This window comes from Oncorhynchus mykiss, chromosome 25 (assembly GCF_057628025.1).
Source record: "Oncorhynchus mykiss isolate SJ-2025 chromosome 25, ASM5762802v1, whole genome shotgun sequence".
NCBI lineage: Eukaryota > Metazoa > Chordata > Actinopteri > Salmoniformes > Salmonidae > Oncorhynchus > Oncorhynchus mykiss.
In genome coordinates this window covers 26208745-26229188 of record NC_143046.1, presented here as the reverse complement: position 1 = coordinate 26229188, position 20444 = coordinate 26208745, and the positions used below count along the sequence as shown (strand labels likewise).

The window sequence follows — 20444 nt, the reverse complement described above, 5'->3', positions numbered from 1 at the left end:
TGCAAGGCTCTATTGAGGCTCTCTTGTTCAGATATCGGTAAGTGTATAACGAATCCAGTTGTTTGTGTCATCCGTTTCGGGAAAGCACCTGAGTAATTGCGAACCCAGCTCACTCAGGTGGTTCGCTATATCACATTTGACATTGTCCGTAGCTTGAGTTCATTCGCACACAAAAAAATGATTTAATGATGGAAATACCTGTGTGTAGTCCTTGTTACTGCAGACAGAGAAGAGCTCCAACTTCTTAATCATAGCCTCAATTTTGTCCGGCACATTGAATATAGTTGCGGAGAGTCCCTGTAATTCAGATCATTCAGGCGGGAAAAAACATCCCCCAGACAGGCCAGTCGTGTGAGAAACTCATCATCATGCAAGTGGTCAGACAAGTGAAAATAATGGTCAGTAAAGAAAACTTCAAGCTCGTCTTTCAATAAAAAAGTGTCAATACTTTGCCCCTTGATAACCAGCGCACTTCTGTATGTTGTAAAAGCGTTACATGCTTGCTGCCCATATCATTGCATAATGCAGAAAATACATGAGAGTTCAGGGGCCTTGCTTTAACCATTTTCACTGTAGTGTCCAAAACCTCTTTCAAGCTGTCAGGCATTCCCTTGGCAGCAAGAGCCTCTCGGTGGATGCTGCAGTGAACCGAAGTGGCATCGGGATCATCTGCTTGCACGCGCATTACCACTCCACTATGTCTCCCTGTCATGGCTTTTGCACCATCAGTACAGAAACCAACACATCTTGACCGCCAAAGTCCATTTGATGTCACAAAGCTGTCCAGAACTTTACAAATAGGATGTCTTCCTTAATTGACCCCCAATAAACGTAACAGACATACACCAGGAGCTGTGTCAGGCCCGCCACGTCTGTTGACTCATCCAGCTGTAACACATATAATTCACTAGCCACTCGGTAGCTCACTATATAAGACACTTCTAGCCCCTTCTTATTAATGGTATCTGTTGCTTTTATACATGTCTTACTACTCGAATGTCGTCTTTATTCTCGCTCAAACAACTCCCGTGGTTTATTTTTCAAATTGTCATGTTTAATTTATAAATGTCTGCGCAAGAGTGAAGGTTTCCTGCCAGAGAGTAACGGATAATGTGATTTGATGTTAATTATTTGACTAGGCCACCTGTATTTGACATTGTGTTGTTATTTCACTGAACACTAGATGGTTTAATCTTATTTTTGGCAGTGAAACGAGGATACTCAGATGATTAAAAAAAACTCACCCAAATGTATAGCCCATTGGAAAATATAAATGTCATGTTTGAAAATTTGAAGAAAAACAATATATATATATATATATATATATATATATATATATACAGTTGAAGTTGGAAGTTTACATACACCTTAGCCAAATACATTTAAACTCCATTTTTCATCATTCCTGACATTTAATCCTCGTAAAAATGCCCTGTCTTAGGTCAGTTAGGATCACCACTTTATCTCAATTATGTGAAATGTCAGAATAATAGTAGAGAGAATGATTTATTTCAGCTTTTATTTCTTTCATCACATTCCCAGTGGGTCAGAAATTTACATACACTCAATTAGTATTTGGTAGCATTGCCTTTAAATTGTTTAACTTGGGTCAAACGTTTCGAGTAGCCTTCCACAAGCTTCCCACAATAAGTTGGGTGAATTTTGGCCCATTCCTCCTGACAGAGCAGATGTAACCGAGTCAGGTTTGTAGGCCTCCTTGCTCGCATACACTTTTTTCAGTTCTGCCCACAAATTTTCTATATGATTGAGGTCAGGGCTTTGTTATGGCCACTCCAATACCTTGACTTTGTTGTCCTTAAGCCATTTTGCCACAACTGTGGAAGTATACTTGGGGTCATTGTACATTTGGAAGACCCATTTGCGACCAAACTTTAACTTCCTGACTGATGTCTTGAGATGTTGCTTCAATATATCCACATAATTTTCCAACCTCATGATGCCATCTATTTTGTGAAGTGCACCAGTCCCTCCTGCAGCAAAGCACCCCCACAACATGATGCTGCCACCCCTGTGCTTCACGGTTGGGACAGTGTTCTTCGACTTGCAAGCATCCCTCTTTTTCCTCCAAACATGAAGATGGTCATTATGGTCAATCAGTTCTTTTTTTGTTTCATCAGAGCAGAGAACATTTCTCCAAAAAGTACGATCTTTGTCCCCAATGTGCAGTTGCAAACCTTAGTCTGGCTTTTTTATGGCGGTTTTGGAACAGTGTCTTTTTCCTTGCTGAGCGGCCTTTCAGGTTATGTCGATCTAGGACTTGTTTTACTGTGGACATAGATACTTTGTACCTGTTTTCTACAGCATCTTCACAAGGTCCTTTGCTGTTGTTCTGGGATTGATTTGCACTTTTTGCACCTTTTCGCTCAGGTCCTGAGCTACAGGCAGTTAGATTTGGGTATATCATTTTAGGCTAACATTATAAAAAGGGTTCCTTCCTTAAATTATTCAAGAATGAATGGGTATATATCATTTTTTGACTTTATTTTATAAGTCAAAAAAATGTATGCTGCAGTTCCTCCACAACCCATACCTCATTCACCAAGTTTTCTCTTTTCTGTGTTCGTCCGACTGTGTGTGTGTTGGTGTATGGGTTTGAGGATGTGGGTGTACATGTTCTTATCGCCTCACCTCTCTGTTTAGGGACTATTGAGCAACTCTCTCCCCAGATGATTGTATATCAAAACTCCCACCGTGTGTTGTGTACAAACACTTACAAGTAGACTTGTTAGGGAATACTCACATACACACACACTTTCTTTCTGCTGAGCTATGGGGTTTTACACCTTGAGGGGTTCACACAGCAGCAGACCACAGCAGGTGGTTATTAAGGCACTCTTGCCTCCAAAACGTGTGTGAGAGTATTCCCTAGCAAGTCTATATGTAAGTGTTTGTACACAACACACAGTGGGAGTTTTGATATACTATTATCTGCATCCCATGGGGGGGGGGGGTGCTCAATAGTCCCTAAACAGAGAGGAGATACACCCACAGATTTATTTGGCTATTGAGAGTAGCATGTTGGAAAGTTTGCGATGACTGCCCTCTAGTGGTAAAATCAAGATTGTACACCGCAGTATAATCCAGAAAATACAGGACATACTACTAAATATCTGATGTCATCTAAACATTTATTCTCTTAATACAGTCTAAAGAAATCATTAGGAAATCAAATGACATCATATGCACAGAGTGATACAGAAATACATCCATGGCCGTTCCCACAATCAGAGGAGGGACAAGTATGTAGTAGTCATGTGTCTCACACAGAATGCATTTTCTCTCTTTCAGATCCGAACAGAAAAGTAAAAGGTTATTAACTTCAGTTAGACTGTAGACAGAGACTGAGGAAATGAAAGGAGACTGATACCCACAGCCACAGGCACCCATACAGTACTGTTCATCCCAATGGCATACCTCCGGTTCTTTAATCATCTCAAAAAATATATATCCGTGACTAATTTCTATCCATCTGAATGACATGACTTCATCGAGTGATTAGATTCTACAGTAGAACATCTCAGACCTCAATCAAATTCATGATTGGATGAACAACCATGATCAACCATGATTGGCTCTTGTAAATACCCTGAACAAAAATAGAAATGCAGCACGCAACAATTTCAATGATTTTACAGAGTTACAGTCCATATAAGGAAATCAGTCAATTGAAATAAATTATTTAGGCCCTAATCTATTTATTTTACATGACCGAGAATACAGATATGCATCTGTGGGTCACCGATACCTTTAAAAAAGTAGCGGAGTGGATCAGAAAACCAGTGTGACCATTATTTGCCTCATGCAGCGTGACACATCTCCTTTGCATAGAGTTGATCAGGCTGTTGATTGTGGACTGTGTAATCTTGTCCCACTCCTCTTCAATGGCTGTGCAAAGTTGCTGGATATTGGCGAGAACTGGAACACACTGTGGTGCACGTCAATCCAGAGCATCCCAAACATGGGCAACGGGTAACATGTCTGGTGAGTATGCAGGTCATGTAAGAACTGGGACATTTCCAACTTCCAGGAATTGTGTACAGATCCTTGCGACATGGGGCTGTGCATTATCATGAAACATGAGGTGATGGCAGCGGATGAATGGCACGACAATGGGCCTCAGGATCTCATCACGGTATCTCTGTGCATGCAAATTGCCATAGATAAAATGCACTTGTGTTCGTTGTCCGTAGCTTATGCCTGCCCATACTATAACACCGCCGCCACCTGCCCATACCATAATCCCACCGCCATACCATAACCCTCCAACATTGACATCAGCAAACCGCACGGCAAATTCTCTAAAACAATGTTGGAGGCGGCTTATGGTTGAGAAATTAAACATTGAATTCTCTGGAAACAGCTCTGGTGGTCATTCCTGCAGTCTGCATGCCAATTGCACGCTCCCTCAAAACTTGAGACATCTGTGGCATTGCGTTGTGTGACAACACTGCACATTTTAGTGTGGCCTTTTATTGTCCCTAACACAAGGTGCACCTGTGTAATGACCATGCTGTTTAATCATCTTCTTGATATGCAGCAGCTGCCAGGTGGATAGATTATCTTGCCAAAAGAGAAATGCTCACTAACAGGGATGTAAAACAAATTTCTGCACCAAATTAGGGAGATATGATTTTTTTATGTGAATGGAACATTTCTGGGATCTTTCATTTCAACTCATGAAACATGGGACCAACACTTTACATTTTGCATTGCTATTTTTGTTCAGTGTATAACAACAAAGAACTGAAATATCCAAGTCTTTGGTATGGACCTCTTTTTATCCTATTTGGCTTGATAAAGGATCCAGTAAAATGGCCTAGCTTTATTACCATGAATGCACTTGATATCAGACAGGTTGTCAGATCCATTAGGCCAACCTTTGACCTTTTTGACACTTGTCACATACAGAATAATCTTGGAAACCCAGTGTTATTATTGTTGGAAGATGTGTTTGAAAAGAGACTAGAGCAAGCAGTGGAAGCAGGGCAGTAGCTCCACCCGCCTTTGCAAGTTACAGGCAAGTCTATGGGCCAAATGTTCCCTCCCCTTCCGAAATTCGAAAGATGCGAAATCGTAATTTGTCCAAAATTATCAGTGATGAAATATCACTGATCAAGTTCTTTGATAGTCGTCGCATCCCACAGTCTGTTGACAGACACTACAATAGCAGCTATATTACGTGCGTCTGTCCATGAGAGATTACACACGGAACAGTGGGGATTTTGATAGAGGTGATTAGAGATAATTTTGATAGAGGTGACAGTTAGAGGTGATTCGACAATCTCAGTGAGTATTATGTAGGCTATAAGGAACTGTCCATCGAAGCACAATATCAAACTGGGCCACACAACTTCCCACATGTAGGCTGATGCTCTACTGTAGCCTTCCATTTCAAATTACTTTGGGCAGCGAGCGGTTATGAACGTTTGTGTCACAAGCAGGCAGTGTTTGACGATGTCATTAACTCTGGCCACTATAATCTCTCTGCAGGTAAGCATTCTTTGATTTGCAGCCACAGTGGCCCATCATCTTGTTCTCTCACTGATTGACAGTCACAGCGGCCCATCTTGTTCTCTCTCTGATTGGCAGGCACAGTGGCCTATCATCTGCTCCTCTCTCAGGAGAAGATTGGGGAGGGGCGGGGCTTACATGTCTGTCTGGAACAGGAACTTCCTCTAGTAACGCCACAGGAGCCAGACCTCGTCTGCCATTCACCTGAAACACATAATCACTCAGTAAGCTATCTACAGTACAGCTGCACTCATCTGTTTAGATAGCAGTCTGCTAGATAGTAGTCTGTAAGATAGTCAGTCATCTGTTAGATAGCAGTCTGTAAAATAGCAGTCTGTTAGGATAGCACTCTGTTTGGATAGCAGTCTGTTTGGATAGCAGTCTGTTAGATAGTAGTCTGGTTAGATAGCAGTCTGGTTAGATAGCAGTCTGGTTAGATAGCAGTCTGTTAGATAGCAGTCTGTTAGATAGCAGTCTGGTTAGATAGCAGTCTGTTAGATAGCAGTCTGTTAGATAGCAGTCTGTTAGATAGCAGTCTGTTAGATAGCAGTCTGTTAGATAGCAGTCTGTTAGATAGTAGTCTGTTAGATAGTAGTCTGTTAGATAGCAGTCTGTTAGATAGCAGTCTGTTAGATAGCAGTCTGTTAGATAGTAGTCTGTTAGATAGCAGTCTGTTAGATAGCAGTCTGTTAGATAGCAGTCTGTTAGATAGTAGTCTGTTAGATAGCAGTCTGGTTAGATAGCAGTCTGGTTAGATAGCAGTCTGGTTAGATAGCAGTCTGGTTAGATAGCAGTCTGTTAGATAGCAGTCTGTTAGATAGCAGTCTGTTAGATAGCAGTCTGTTAGATAGCAGTCTGTTAGATAGCAGTCTGTTAGATAGCAGTCTGTTAGATAGCAGTCTGTTAGATAGCAGTCTGTTAGATAGCAGTCTGTTAGATAGCAGTCTGTTAGATAGTAGTCTGTTAGATAGCAGTCTGTTAGATAGCAGTCTGTTAGATAGCAGTCTGTTAGATAGCAGTCTGTTAGATATCTCAGACACAGATCTGTTCAATTACAGTGCATTCAGAAAGCATTCAGACCCCTCGACTTTTTCCACATTTTGTTACGTTACAACCTTATTCTAAAATGGATTCAATAGTTTTTCTCCTCATCAATCTACACACAATACCCCATAATGATAAAGCAAAACTATTTTTAAAAAAAAAACATTTTTGCATTTATATCACATTTAAATAAGTGTTCAGAACTTTTATTCAGTACTTTGTTAAAGCACTTTTGGCAACGAATACAGCCTCAAGTCTTCTTGGGTATGACGCTGCAAGCTTGGCACACCTCTATTTGGCAGGTTTCTCCCATTCTTCTCTGCAGATCCCCTCGAGCTCTGTCAGGTTGGATAGGGAACATCGATGCACAGCTATTTTCAGGTCTCTCCAGAGATTTTTGATCGGGTTCAAGTCCGGGCTCTGGCTGGGCCACTCAAGGACATTCAGAGACTTGTCCCGAAGCCACTCCTGCGTTGGCTGTGTGCTTAGGGTCATTGTCCTGTTGGAAGGTGAACCTTCGCCCCAGTCTGAGCAGATTCTGAATCTGGAGCAGATTGTCATCAAGGATCTCTCTGTACTTTGCTCCGTTCATCTTTCCCTCGATCCTGACTAGTCACTGAAAAAACATCCCCACAGCACGAGGTTACCTCCAGACGTGACACTTGGCATTCAGGCCAAAGAGTTCAATCTTGGTTTAATCAGACCAGAGAATCTTATTTCTCATGGTCTGAGTCTTCAGGTACCTTTTGGTTTGGTCGAGCAGCCAGGGACTCTAGGAAGCAGCCAAGAGCAGCCAAGACTCGAGCAGCCAAGACTCTAGGAAGAGTCTTGGTGGTTCCAAACTTCTTCCATTTATGAATGATGGAGGCCACTGTGTTCTTGGGGAACTTCAATGCTGCAGACATTTTTTGGTACCATTCCCCAAATCTGTGCCTCGACACAATCCTGTCTCAGAGCTCTACGGACAATTCCTTCAACCTCATGGCTTGGTTTTTGTTCTGACATGCACTGTCAACTGTGGGACCTTATATAGACAGGTGTGTGCATTTCCAAATCATGTCCAATCAATTTAATTGACCACGGGTGGACTCCAATCAAGTTGTAGAAACATCTCAAGGATGATCAAGGGAAACAGGATGCACCTGAGCTCAATTACAATTCTCATAGCTAATGTCTGAATACTTACGCAAATAAGGTATTTTTTAAATTTTTATATACATTTGCTAAAATTTCTAAAAACCTGTTTTTCATTCATTATGTCATCATGGACTATTGTGTGTAGATTGATGAGGAAAACATGTAATTTAATCAATTTTAGAATAAGGCCGTAACGTAACAAAATGTGGAAAAAGTCAAGGGGTCTGAATACTTTCCAGAATGCACTGTACATACTCATGATTATCCGATATAAAGAGATTCAAGCTACAAGTTAATTCTGCAAGTTGATTGGTAAATGACTGTTGACTGGATGTTGTTGATTGGCCCACCTCGGCCTGACAGAAGCCGTCGTTGCGTGGGTTGCCTAGCAGCATGACGGTGTCTCCCTCTCTAAGGGCCAGCTCTCTGCTGGGGTGGAGGTTAGGACTGTCCTTCAGAGGGTTGTAGTTGTAGATGGCCACAAGCTGAAAGGCACGCCACACACACGCAGAGTACACACACAGACACACACACATTAATACACAAGCCCAGAAGAGATGACTGTAAATGTAGATATTTATGACTGCATCACATTTCATTATTTCATACAGATTTCAATGAAACACAGTAACTGAAAAGGAACACATCAAGACCGTTGGACTTGCTGAGTCGGGTGAGTAAGGTTTCAACTGGAGAGTGTGGCTGAAAATATGCAGTAAAAGATTAAAACGTTGGGTCAGGGTAAGTTTCCCAAAATGGTCAGGGCAAAAGTGATCATGTGGTGGGTGTGTCAATTTAGAAGTGGGCATGTCTGTAGAACTCACTGGTTGGGTGAAGCCATTGTGTCGGTGTGTGGGCGGAGTCCTGCAGTCTCGGTAGGCAGGGTCTGTGCAGGGAGCAGCAGAAGCTGTGTTGACACGGGTGTGATCTGTCCTAAACTGGGTGTGTTTTCCCCTGTAGATGAGGTGGACCTTCTCCGCATAGAGACCGTTGGAGCCCAGGGTCTGAACACTGATGTGGACCTGGCCGGACAGATCCAGATTCTCCAGAATACACTGAAAGAGAGGACAGATACACACTGTCATCTTCAACCATTCAACTGATGATACGTAGAAACACCACACACAGTGATGAATATTATTGCATCATTAGAACAGGAAGAGGAGGAGGAAAGGTGGAGCATGTTGTCAAAGGACTGCTTCATACCGTACCTTCGTGCATGCAGAGCTCATGACAGACTTGTGGAACTCCCCTTCTACATAGATCTGTGGAGGGAGAAAGAGAGAGAGAGAGAGAGATGAGCAAGGCATACACAGAGCACCGAATGAACAACACCAAAGCCATCCATTTACATTCTAATGTATCCAAGGCGAGAGGAGCAGCCTACCATGTATCCATACACAAAGGTTCCGTTGCTGCAGCCCAGCTCATCCAGTGGCGGTCTCTCCCAACCAATCATGAGGCTGCTCTGTCCCACTGTCCTGATGACCTCAACAGAGCTCACCTCAGCTGGAGGTTCTAAGAGGGGCGGGACCAAAGACAATCAGACACGTATGCTTTCCGTCAAGTGTACAGTCAACAGTGTGTATTGTGTAGGCTACTGCACCTGGTATAGCTCTGAGTTTGGGTGGTTTAGCTTGTTCAGGCTGGAGGTTGGAGAGGGGCTTCTTGATGCAATGATCCTCATCAGGCAGTCGTGACAACTCAGCAAGGGGAAGAGCAGTAGTGATGGGGGCCATTTTGGTGGGGGCTGTAGTTCCAGCGGTAATAGGTGGAGGGGCAGATTTGGTGGGGGCTGTAGTTCCAGCGGTAATAGGTGGAGGGGCAGATTTGGTGGGGGCTGTAGTTCCAGCGGTAATAGGTGGAGGGGCAGATTTGGTGGGGGCAGTGTTCCACAAGGCAGTGGTAGTTTGTGCTTTAACAGTCCGGGCCACAGTGGTAGGAGGGGTATTAACAGGGGTTGTAACATTGGAGGTAGCAGCAGCAGAGACAGTTTTAGAGAGGGGTTCTTTACCACTGCTAAGGGCAGTAGTGGTGGTGGTGGTGTAGACAGGAGGGCTGGTAGTTGGATGTGCTCTGTTTGGGGTCTGCTTAGAAGAGGTAGCACCATCACTGGTAGTTTTAGTGGGGGCCGTGGCAGATAGGAGACTAGTACTAGTAATAATAGGGGTAGTTGCTACAAGGGTATGCTTGGGTCGGTTGGGGGCAGCAGGGTTGTGGTTGGGGTATCCTGGGGAGTACCCCTGTCCTGGAGGGGGACTGGAGTAAACCTGGGGGCTGGTCTTGGAAGGGAAAACCTAGGGAGAGAATGGGTGACATGGTTGTGTAGACTATAGTGGGACTTTGTGCATAAACAATATACATTTGCGGTCCTTCAAGCCTGGTTAGCATAGCATTGTGTGTTTTGATACTTAATTCTACTACAACTGAAGTTTCCGTTGAAATCAAGTTACTCAATATTTAATATGTGTCTGTTTTGTATATGAATGTGCAGTTTAAAGTGTTTATTGTATTTGGATGTGTATTGTGGTGCTATACAGGCTCATCTGGAAAAGAGACCTAGGTCTCAGTCTGACTCTCTGTCTAAATAAAGGTTAAATAAATCTAAAATAACTTGTGTGAAGGTAGGTAGCATAGAGTTTGTTGAAGCTGTACTATAGGCCTACCTGGTAGCTGTTGGAGAGAGTGTTCTGCAACTGCTGGTGAAGGTTGATGATCTTCCCTGGACTGGTCAGCTTCCTAGTCAGACTGGCACATCTCTCTGGCGAGGGGGAAGTCAGGATGAGTGGTCTCCCATTCTCCTCTAAGAAACGGGCAGGGACCAGGCCAGATTCCCCTTTCACCTCGGCATGGTACATCCCATGTCTGTCTGGAAGTCCAGTAACTTGGACTGATTCACCCGCAGAAAGGGGCAGCTGTAACAGAAATGTGTGGATAATATAAGCCTACTGTATAAGACATGCAACAAGATATCATTTGTTGTCATGTATTTATATGAATTAAAACAATGCTCTGTGACGGAATACTGTGTGCCACAGAAACTGAGAGTTGTAATATTTCTATATCCAACTACCATTGGCAGTAGAGTGTGAGGCATGTTCGGAGAGGGGCAGTAGTCTGCTGTGGCCACACACACTCTGAAGTGTTCCCTCCTACTGCCTTCAGACACAGCTTTACTCAGCTCCTAGGAAGAGAGCACAACCCCTCAGAGATGGCCAGGGAAACCCCTTACACAGGTGTGTTATGTTATAAACCCCTTCAGCTGGTGTGAGGTATGTTTCTGTATTACACAGTGGTGGGAAAAGTACCCAATTGTCATACTTGAAAAAGTAAAGTTACGTTAATAGAAAATGACTCAAGTAAAAGTGAAAGTCACCAAGTAAAATACTACTTGAGTAAAAGTCTAAAAGTATTTGGTTTTAAATATACTTATGTATCAAAAGTAAATCTAAAAGTATACATCATTTCAAATGCCTTATATTAAGCCAACCGTACATCATTTTCTTTAGTAATGTAGTGAAATAAAAGTTAAAGTTGTCAAAAATATGAATAGTAAAGTACAGATTCCCCCAAAAACTACTTAAGTACTACTTTAAAGTATTTTTACTTTAGTACTTTAGACTACTGGTTTCACACTGTACTAAGATGAGTTAGTGGTTCAGTGCAGTGGTATGGTGTCACGGTCGTCAGATGGAGGAGACCAAGGCGCAGCGTGGTAAGCGTCCATACTTCTTTAATGAAAGAACAAACACTGAACAAAACGAACCGTGAAGCTAATATGGCTAGTGCAGACAGGCAACTAAACATAGAATAACAACCCACAAAATACCCAAGGAATATGGCTACCTAAATATGGTCCCCAATCAGAGACAACAATAAACAGCTGCCTCTGATTGAGAACCAATCTAGGCAACCATAGACATATAAACACCTAGACATACAAAAACCCCTAGACATACAAAAACCCCTAGACATACAAAAACCCCTAAACATACAAAACCCCTAGACATACAAAAACCCCTAGACATACAAAAACCCCTAGACATACAAAAACCCCTAGACATACAAAAACCCCTAGACATACAAAAACCCCTACACATACAAAAACCCCTAGACATACAAAAACCCCTAGACATACAAAAACCCCTAGACATACAAAAACCCCTAGACATACAAAAACCCCTAGACATACAAAAACCCCTAGACATACAAAAACCCAGAGACAATAGAAAAACTAAACAAACCACCCTCGTCACACCCTGACCTAGCCAAAATAATAAAGAAAACATGGATAACTAAGGTCAGGGCGTGACATATGGTGTGTTACTGTGGTGCGTTTCAAACCTCTCCTCGGGGATCGGAAATTTCACAATTTTGTTGTTGCCCTGCACTAACTCACCTGAATCGAGTAGTTAAGGGCTTGATTAGTTGACAAGTTTAATCCGGTGTACTAGCTGTGGAATAGCTTGAATATATGGAACGGCTGGGGGTCCTCAAGGAGAGGTTTGAAAACCTCTGTGTTACCACATCTCTTACCTGTGCTGCGGAGGCTGCAGCAGAGGTCTGTGAGCACTCCGGTCGTTCTGAGGCTGCAGGTGGGAGAAGGTGGGTGTTCTGCTGCAGAGCTGCAGTGGGTGGGGGTGTGAAGGTGCTGGCGTAGTCCTGCAGTGCTGTGTCATTAAGCAGGTCCTCAGCCTCCTGGGTCAGATTGTAGTCCAGGCAGCCATACCGACGCAGGGCTTGCATCAACTGCACCAGTAGACTGTTCCTCTGCTGGCACTTCACCACCAGACATGACAGCTTGGCCTGCCATCGGACAGATCATCAGTCAATCAAAACCAAAACCCGGCAGCTTGGCTTGTCATTGGACAGATCATTAATCAATCAAAACCAAATCATTACAGCATGGCCTGCCATTGGATACAACAGCTGTCAGTCAAAACAAGTCCAACACCAAATCTTATTTTAGCTTCAAACAACCATGTATCAAACCAGACTACCCCCATTCTCCACCCCCCTCACCTTTAGAGGAGCTATGTCCAGATCCGTCTGACTCTTTCTCAGGAGGACATTGTACTGGAGAAAGTCAGGAGAGACAAAGCCATTAGACTAAATACACGGACTGGAAATAACAACAAAGCATTACAGTAAACCAAAAACACTGACCACAAATACAGCTCTTTTGATATTGTAAAATCTCTCTTCCAATACAATTCATTCTGCATGTCTTTGAACAAACATCACTCTAAGCAGAGAGCTGTGGTTTTATCAGACTAGGATGAAGTTGCTCCTTGACACTGATCTCAGGTCAGTTTGGAATTTTCTTCCTAACAGGTAAGGCTCGGGATTCGAGGATGGTAGAGTATTAAGCTGATTCTAAATCGGTGCAAAAGGATGCCTTCTACCTAAATTGGTAAATTTAAGGGTAACTTTTACCAATCTTAGCTGACAAAAGGCAGTTTACCTTATTTCTGATGTCATCATAGCGCACCCTCAGTAAGGTGAGTGTGTTGCTCCAGTCCTCTCTGCTGCCCTGCTCTCCCTTCAGGGATGTGTACTCTGAACTCAGCTCCTTCAGAGCAACACTCTGCGTGAACGATCACAAATTCAGGTATACAGTACACACATAGAAAGATTTAGTCAACACACACACCTTGGCTTCGAGTTCAGCCTGAAGCAACACACACCTTGGCTTCGAGTTCAGCCTGAAGCAACACACACCTTGGCTTTGAGTTCAGCCTGAAGCAACACACACCTTGGCTTTGAGTTCAGCCTGAAGCAAGCTGAACTTCTCTTGGATCTTGATCCTCAGTGTGTGAGCATCGGTCTTCTCTCTCTCCAGACACAATAGTCTGCCCTTCACCTCTCCCAACTAACAACAGACACAGCCAGTGGGTTATCATGACATGACTATGGTGGTTAGTGAGAGCGATACTTTCTCTATCCATACCTCTGCTCTCAGTGTGTGGTTTTCCGTCTTTGTTTTCTCCACCTCCTTGGTTTCCTCTCTCATCCCCTTCACCTCATTGGCTGCCTTTCCCGCCCTCTTCTCAGCCTCCTCTCGTCTGACCTCAGACACACCCAGCTCACGGTACCACCTTTGAGCCTGCACACACAGATTCTGTTCAGTCATGGTTCTGACCTCTCCTCTGATTGGCCAAGACAGGAAGAAAGGAGCGCTCACCTCTGATTGGGTCTTCTTCAGTACCTCCCGTGAGTTTCTGAGTTCTAACCCCAGCGACTCGATCTCCCTCATCAGTTCACTCTGCTCCATATCTGTTTCCTCTTTCTCTCCCAAGTGGTCCTGGATACGGGGATATGCTATAACTCACACAACCCTGCGACACGCTACTACTGACAGAAACTCAGTGCCAACATACATAACAACTCACACAAGTACAAAGATTCCCTCCTACCTGTGCAGACTGTGCCAGACGGATGGTCTTGTAGGAGTAGACTGTGGCCAGACATCTATGAGTGACATTACCATCATCATGCATTTTTGGCATCTGACCCCCTCTCTCTGTAGCCACAACCTCTGTCCGTGTTGCCTTGCCAACGTGGTTCTCTGAGGGCTGCTGGCTGTGGCTCCGCCCCTGTAACAGCAGCTGATTCCGTAGAGTAGCGACGTCCATCTGCAATTGGTCTCTCTCCTCTGTGAGCTGTTCTCTCTGAACATCCATTGACTGAACTAGCTGCTCTTTCTCTTCTTTTAGATCAGAGACAAACTGGTCCACCTGGTACCGCTCTCGTGTTTGAAGGCTGAGAGATGACAGCTTGTCTCTTTCCTGCTCTAGACGGCTGAGTGTCTGTGTTAGCTGGTCTCTCTGTCCCTTTAAACCACACATTGACTGCATCAACTGGTCTCTCTCATCTTTTTGGCCGAAGAGAGACTGCGAGAGCTTGTCTCTCTCCTCCTGGAGTCCAGACATTGACTGAACTAGCTGGTCTCTCACCTCCTGGAGTCCAGACATTGACTGAACTAGCTGGTCTCTCTCCTCCTGGAGTCCAGACATTGACTTAACTAGCTGGTCTCTCTCCTCCTGTAGTCCAGACATTGACTGAACTAGCTGGTCTCTCTCCTCCTGGAGTCCAGACATTGACTGAACTAGCTGGTCTCTCACCTCCTGGAGTCCAGACATTGACTGAACTAGCTGGTCTCTCTCCTCCTGGAGTCCAGACATTGACTGAACTAGCTGGTCTCTCTCCTCCTGGAGTCCAGACATTGACTGAACTAGCTGGTCTCTCTCCTCCTGGTGTCCAGACATTGACTGAACTGGCTGGTCTCTCTCCTCCTGGAGTCCAGATATTGACTGAACTGGCTGGTCTCTCTCCTCCTGGAGTCCAGACATTGACTGAACTAGCTGGTCTCTCTCCTCCTCGAGTCCAGACATTGACTGAACTAGCTGGTCTCTCTCCTCCTCGAGTCCAAACATTGACTGAACTAGCTGGTCTCTCTCCTCTTTTAAACCACACATTGACCGCGTCACCTTGTCTCTCTCATCTTTCAGACCACAGAGGGACCTTGTCAGCTGTTCTTTCTCTTCTTTTAAACCGCAGAGTGACTTATGGATCTGGTCGCGTTCTTCTTTCAGAACCCACATGGAGCGTGTTAGCTGGTGTTTCTCCTCTGTCTGACTGCTAAGTGAGAGGGCTACCTGTTCTCTTTCCTCTTTGAGATCACTGAGATAGCCAATCAGCTCGTCCCTCTTCTCTCTAAGCCTGCACGTTGACTCCGTGGTCAAACGGTCCTCCTGCTGACCACACACTGACTCAACCGTGTGGTCAACCTGTGGTACACCACTATTCACTGACCCTGGCGTCTGATCACCTTGTAAACTGGTCACAACCCCTACTGTGGGTTGACCCTGTTGAGCGTGCACTGACTCTGACTCAGTGGTCAAACCACTGTCACCCTGCTGTAGGCCTAGCTGACCCCTCTCGACCCGTCTTTCCTGCAGCTCTATGATAGTGTTGAGGTCATCCTCAGTCTTCCTGGTCAGTTCAGTGATGAGACCTCCCTGCTCCAGGTTCTCCTGCTCCAGCCTGGTGCTCTCCCTCTCTAGCAGGGACACTTGCAGCCTGAGCTGGACTAGCTCCCTCTCACTCTCCCCCTCCTGGCTCTCTATGTGGGCTAGGAGCTCCTGGATACGCCTGCCCAGGGCCCGGTTCTCCTGGTTCAAGGCTAGGGCTAGGTCATCTTGGGCTAAGGCATACAGGGACAGGTCATCCTGGGCTAAGGCTAGGATAGTATCATTCTGATATGGAGTTGCAGTGAGGTCTCTGCAACTCTGGGGTATGAGGTTTGGAGTTGACACCTTGTTTTCCTGGACATTTGTCATGCTCTCGCCAACAAGCTCCACCTCGCAGGCCCCTGTTTCTCCCTGCGCCCTGAGTTTACATTTCAGTCGGGCGTTCTCCTCGGTCACCCTGTGCAGCTGGTCCTGTGTGTGTCGTAGAGTGCTCTCCAGCTGGTCCCTGTGGTCCCGGAGTGAGTCCATGTCGCCCCCCATGCTCCTGTAAGCCTCTTTCAGGGCCTCAGTCTCCTCGCTTGTCCCCTCCTCCAGGTTGAGAGAGGGGAAGCCCCCAGGACCAGGACACCAGTCCCTCAGGGACAACTCCCCCAGACCCTCAACGCTCTTAGTACCCAGGGATATGAGGCCGGGGTTCTGGCTACGGTGGCCTGAGAGGTTCAGGAGGTCCGGCTGGGGCAGAGGCAGAGTGGAGTTTTCCTGCGACCTCTCTGTTGCTCCATGGTGTTGAGCAGAGGGGTATGTGTCTAGTGAAGACTGGCCTGGGATCATCTTCACCTGCATAGATGATGAACACTAAACATTAGAGGTTCATCAAAAAGCAGATCCCAGTCTCAAACACACAAGCCGGCCACACTCGTTAGTTCCTCTGTAGTTACTCAGATCAACATTCCACTTTGGACCCATGATAATCCCACATTATAATCCATTTTACAATCCTAAAATAAGGTTAGCTTATAATCGTAATCATTCACATTCTTGAGGCTTAACTCTCCAACTCTTACACTGATTTACAGAGTCCCCTCTACATTAACTTTCATCTCATTACTCACCGGGTCAGTGTTGTTCACAGAGCAGGGAACTGGTTGACCCAGGCCAGGGGTGTTTGACAGGGAGGTAGCCAGGCTGGGGGTAGAGACAGGGCTGGGGTCAGTAGAACCCAGGCTGTGGTTGGTCTGTCTGAGAGTGTGGCTGACCCTCTGACACAGTCTCTGGTTCTCCTCTTGCAGCTCCTCCACCTCCTCCATCAGGGAGCTCTCTGTCAGCTTCAGTCTGTGGACCACCGTCTTCATCTCCTCCAACGTACAGGACAAGAAGTGGTTGTTCTCCTGCGCTTCCTCCAACTGTTCCATCAGCCCCCTCTGCTCCGCCAGCCCCTGCTCCTCCCTCTCCAGCAGAACCCTGAGGTCCTCCTGGAGGCTGAGGATGAAGCTTCTCAGTCTAGCCTCACCCCCCAGAGTCTCACCATCATCCCCTTCCTCCCCCTCTCTTTCTCCCTCTATTTCTCTACCATCCACTCCCTGCTTCTGCTGGAGCTGTTGTCCGTAGTGTCTCCGCTGTGTCTTCGCCTCACCGTCCTCCTCCTCTCCTTCTCCTTCCTCCCTTGGGTGGGGCAGTCTCTCTGTCTCTGTTCTCTGTTGGCCTGAGGTTGGTACCATGATGGACTTGACATTGTCTGCAGTAACGGAGTTGGTGCTAGCTGTGTTGACAGGGGCTATGTAGGTGGCAGCAGATACGTTCATCTCCAGCACTGGTCGCTCCAGCTGGTAGAGTCTGGTCTGCAGGCCCTGCTCTCTGTCTCTGGCCAGGCCTAGCTTGTGGTGCAGCTGGCTCTTAAAGTGCTCAAAGTACTGAGACTGGCGGCCCATCTCCTCTTCTTTAGCCCTGAGCTGGGCCTGGCAGCGCCTCAGCCTCTCCCTCCACACACGATCCCCACGCTCCTTCTCCTGGGACTGAGACAGAGACAGGGAGATTACAATAACTTACACCTGAGCTACAATAGAGTTATGATACTCGCATACTCCCTGCATTCTCCTTCTTCTTACAATTACAATAAAGTACAATAAATTACCCTACACTAATACCTGAGTTACAACAGGTTTACACTACACTAATACCTGAGTTACAACAGGTTTACACTACCTGAGTTACAACAGGTTTACACTGCACTAATACCTGAGTTACAACAGGTTTACACTACCTGAGTTACAACAGGTTTACACTACACTAATACCTGAGTTACAACAGGTTTACACTACCTGAGTTACAACAGGTTTACACTACACTAATACCTGAGTTACAACAGGTTTACACTACACTAATACCTGAGTTACAACAGGTTTACACTACACTAATACCTGAGTTACAACAGGTTTACACTACACTACCTGAGTTACAACAGGTTTACACTACCCTAATACCTGAGTTACAACAGGTTTACACTACACTACCTGAGTTACAACAGGTTTACACTACACTAATACCTGAGTTACAACAGGTTTACACTACCTGAGTTACAACAGGTTTACACTACACTAATACCTGAGTTACAACAGGTTTACACTACACTACCTGAGTTACAACAGGTTTACACTACACTAATACCTGAGTTATAACAGGCTTACACTACCTGAGTTACAACAGGTTTACACTACACTACCTGAGTTACAACAGGTTTACACTACACTAATACCTGAGTTACAACAAGCTTACACTACCTGAGTTACAACAGGTTTACACTACACTAATACCTGAGTTACAACAGGTTTACACTACACTAATACCTGAGTTACAACAAGCTTACACTACACTACCTGAGTTACAACAGGTTTACACTACACTAATACCTGAGTTATAACAGGCCTACACTACATGTACAGTACAGCTTCCAGTACTCGTATGTTTGCTATGCCTCATTGAAGCTCATGTAAAGCTCAATTCTGTCTCTCACCATGGAGCGTACCTCCTCCCTCAGCGCGTGGAGCCGCTCATCCAGCCTCTGGCGCTGCAGCATGCTGGGGCAGTGGAGGACTGAGTTAGAAGTAAGGTCCTCCACCTTCTGTAGCAGGCTCTTTTCTGACACCTCCAACTCTCTAATCCTGCACAGGAGGACAACATGACTCATTAGATCACATTTATTTTTCATAGCATTACATGGTTAGCATAGCATTACATGATTAGCATAACATTACATGATTAGCATAGCATTACACGATTAGCATAGCATTACATGTTTAGCATAGAATTGCATGAATAGCATAGCATTACATGATTAGCATAGCATTACATGATTAGCATAGCATTACATGAATAGCATAGCATTACATGATTAGCATAGCATTACATTAGCATTCAACAGAGATGAGACATCCTACTGTCAAATTGTTTTTGCCTGTCATAAGTCCAAGAGAAAATAGAAGTGTGCACACATACCTTACTGACTGCGATGTTTGAAATAAACCCCACACAGTGATATCATGCTAAGAGGTAACCAACAGTCTGTTACTATGGCAAAATGCTACAGGATGTGCAATGTGATATGGTTGTGGCCATATGTTGTAGCTGTGTGATACATGATCCCTGTCTCTATGTCACCTGCTCCTCACCTGCTGTGCAGAGCGCTCTCAGACTCAGTGAAGGAGCTGACGTTGTCTCTCAGGCTGTGCTCTAGAAGCTTCACTCTGTCAGTCAGAACCTGGAGGTCTGGGGTGCCAGTGGGACCTGTTACCATGGTTACAGAGTGAGCTCCGGTTCCGGTCCCCGCTGTTGTAATCATGTTCCCCTCCATGGTTGTTGTTCATGGGTGACCTCTTCTCTAGAACCTGCAAACCAACAGTTTCCATTCAGAAACCTTACTGATCCTCTCCCTGCATTCATCCACTGTCCGGTAGCAAACCAACAAACACACTCCTTCTCCAACCTCAGTAACACCCCCCTCTCTTTCTCAAAAACTGCCTCCCCTCTCCTCTTTCTCTATATACCTCTCTGACCTCCCTCTTTCTCTCCCTTCGCTTCTTTGTCCTCTCTTCCATCTCTTTCTTGACCCTTTGCTGTGGTGTAACACACACACACACACACACACACCACACACACACCACACACACACAAATTGCATTAATCATGAGAGCAGCAGCTCGGCTGCAGCAAGTAGCTGACTAGCTTCAGACATGCGTCTAAAGTTACCTCACCACCTCCTCTCCCTAACCACAACAAGCCCCTCCCCCTTATCCCATCACCTATCTCTGCCAGTTAGCCAAGTTACTGCGTAACTCTGATTAAGCTAATGAATGAATGCAATGTGAAGCCAATGGATAACTCAGAACTGCAGAACAGAGCTGAAGGAGGAAGTATTTGCATTGGGTTTGTTTTGTCAAGGTACCTAAAGTTAGTCATAATTGTAAAATACAGTGCTGTGATAATATAAAGTAATTTACATACTGAAGAGTCTTTGTTGTCGTCCACCGTCTAGACTCCTCCCGTCCCCTCAGTCCTCTGGTGTCTCTACTGCGGTACCTACTAAGAGCTTTCACTTCTTACCCTTTCAACGTGGCCGTGACAGACGTTTCCATGGAGACCTTCATGCGCTGAGCTTTCCGGGAATGTCCAGTGCCCAGGACTTGGCTAGTCTGTGTTAGAAAGGCCATCTGCTTTCTTTCCCCCTCCCCATCTTTCCCCCTTCTTCTTCTTCTCCTCCTCTTT

The 20444-nt window shown here is 45.2% G+C and overlaps 1 protein-coding gene across 5 annotated transcripts; it reads right to left on the bottom strand.

Annotated features, from left to right (window-relative positions):
* Positions 1 to 3132: 3132 nt before the first annotated feature.
* LOC110504852 (uncharacterized) lies at positions 3133 to 20436 on the bottom strand. Of its 5 annotated transcripts, none has more exons than XM_090219477.1 (19): positions 20283 to 20436; positions 19352 to 19567; positions 18697 to 18844; positions 16799 to 17698; positions 14130 to 16523; positions 13898 to 14017; positions 13664 to 13819; positions 13469 to 13585; positions 13178 to 13300; positions 12736 to 12789; positions 12250 to 12519; positions 10787 to 10897; positions 10380 to 10628; positions 9320 to 10010; positions 9101 to 9231; positions 8925 to 8978; positions 8538 to 8768; positions 8064 to 8198; positions 3133 to 5736 (listed from the first exon to the last, which is right to left on the bottom strand). In XM_090219477.1, exons 2-19 carry the CDS (start codon positions 19531 to 19533, stop codon positions 5560 to 5562), a joined length of 6243 nt encoding a protein of 2080 aa, XP_090075603.1. In that variant the 5' UTR covers positions 19534 to 19567; positions 20283 to 20436; the 3' UTR covers positions 3133 to 5559. The 5 variants fall into 5 exon arrangements, with proteins under 5 accessions (XP_090075603.1, XP_090075601.1, XP_090075602.1 ...); XM_090219475.1 differs by having other exon boundaries at positions 20180 to 20346; XM_090219476.1 differs by lacking the exon at positions 20283 to 20436 and adding an exon at positions 20184 to 20280.
* Between the last annotated feature and the right edge of the window lie 8 nt (positions 20437 to 20444).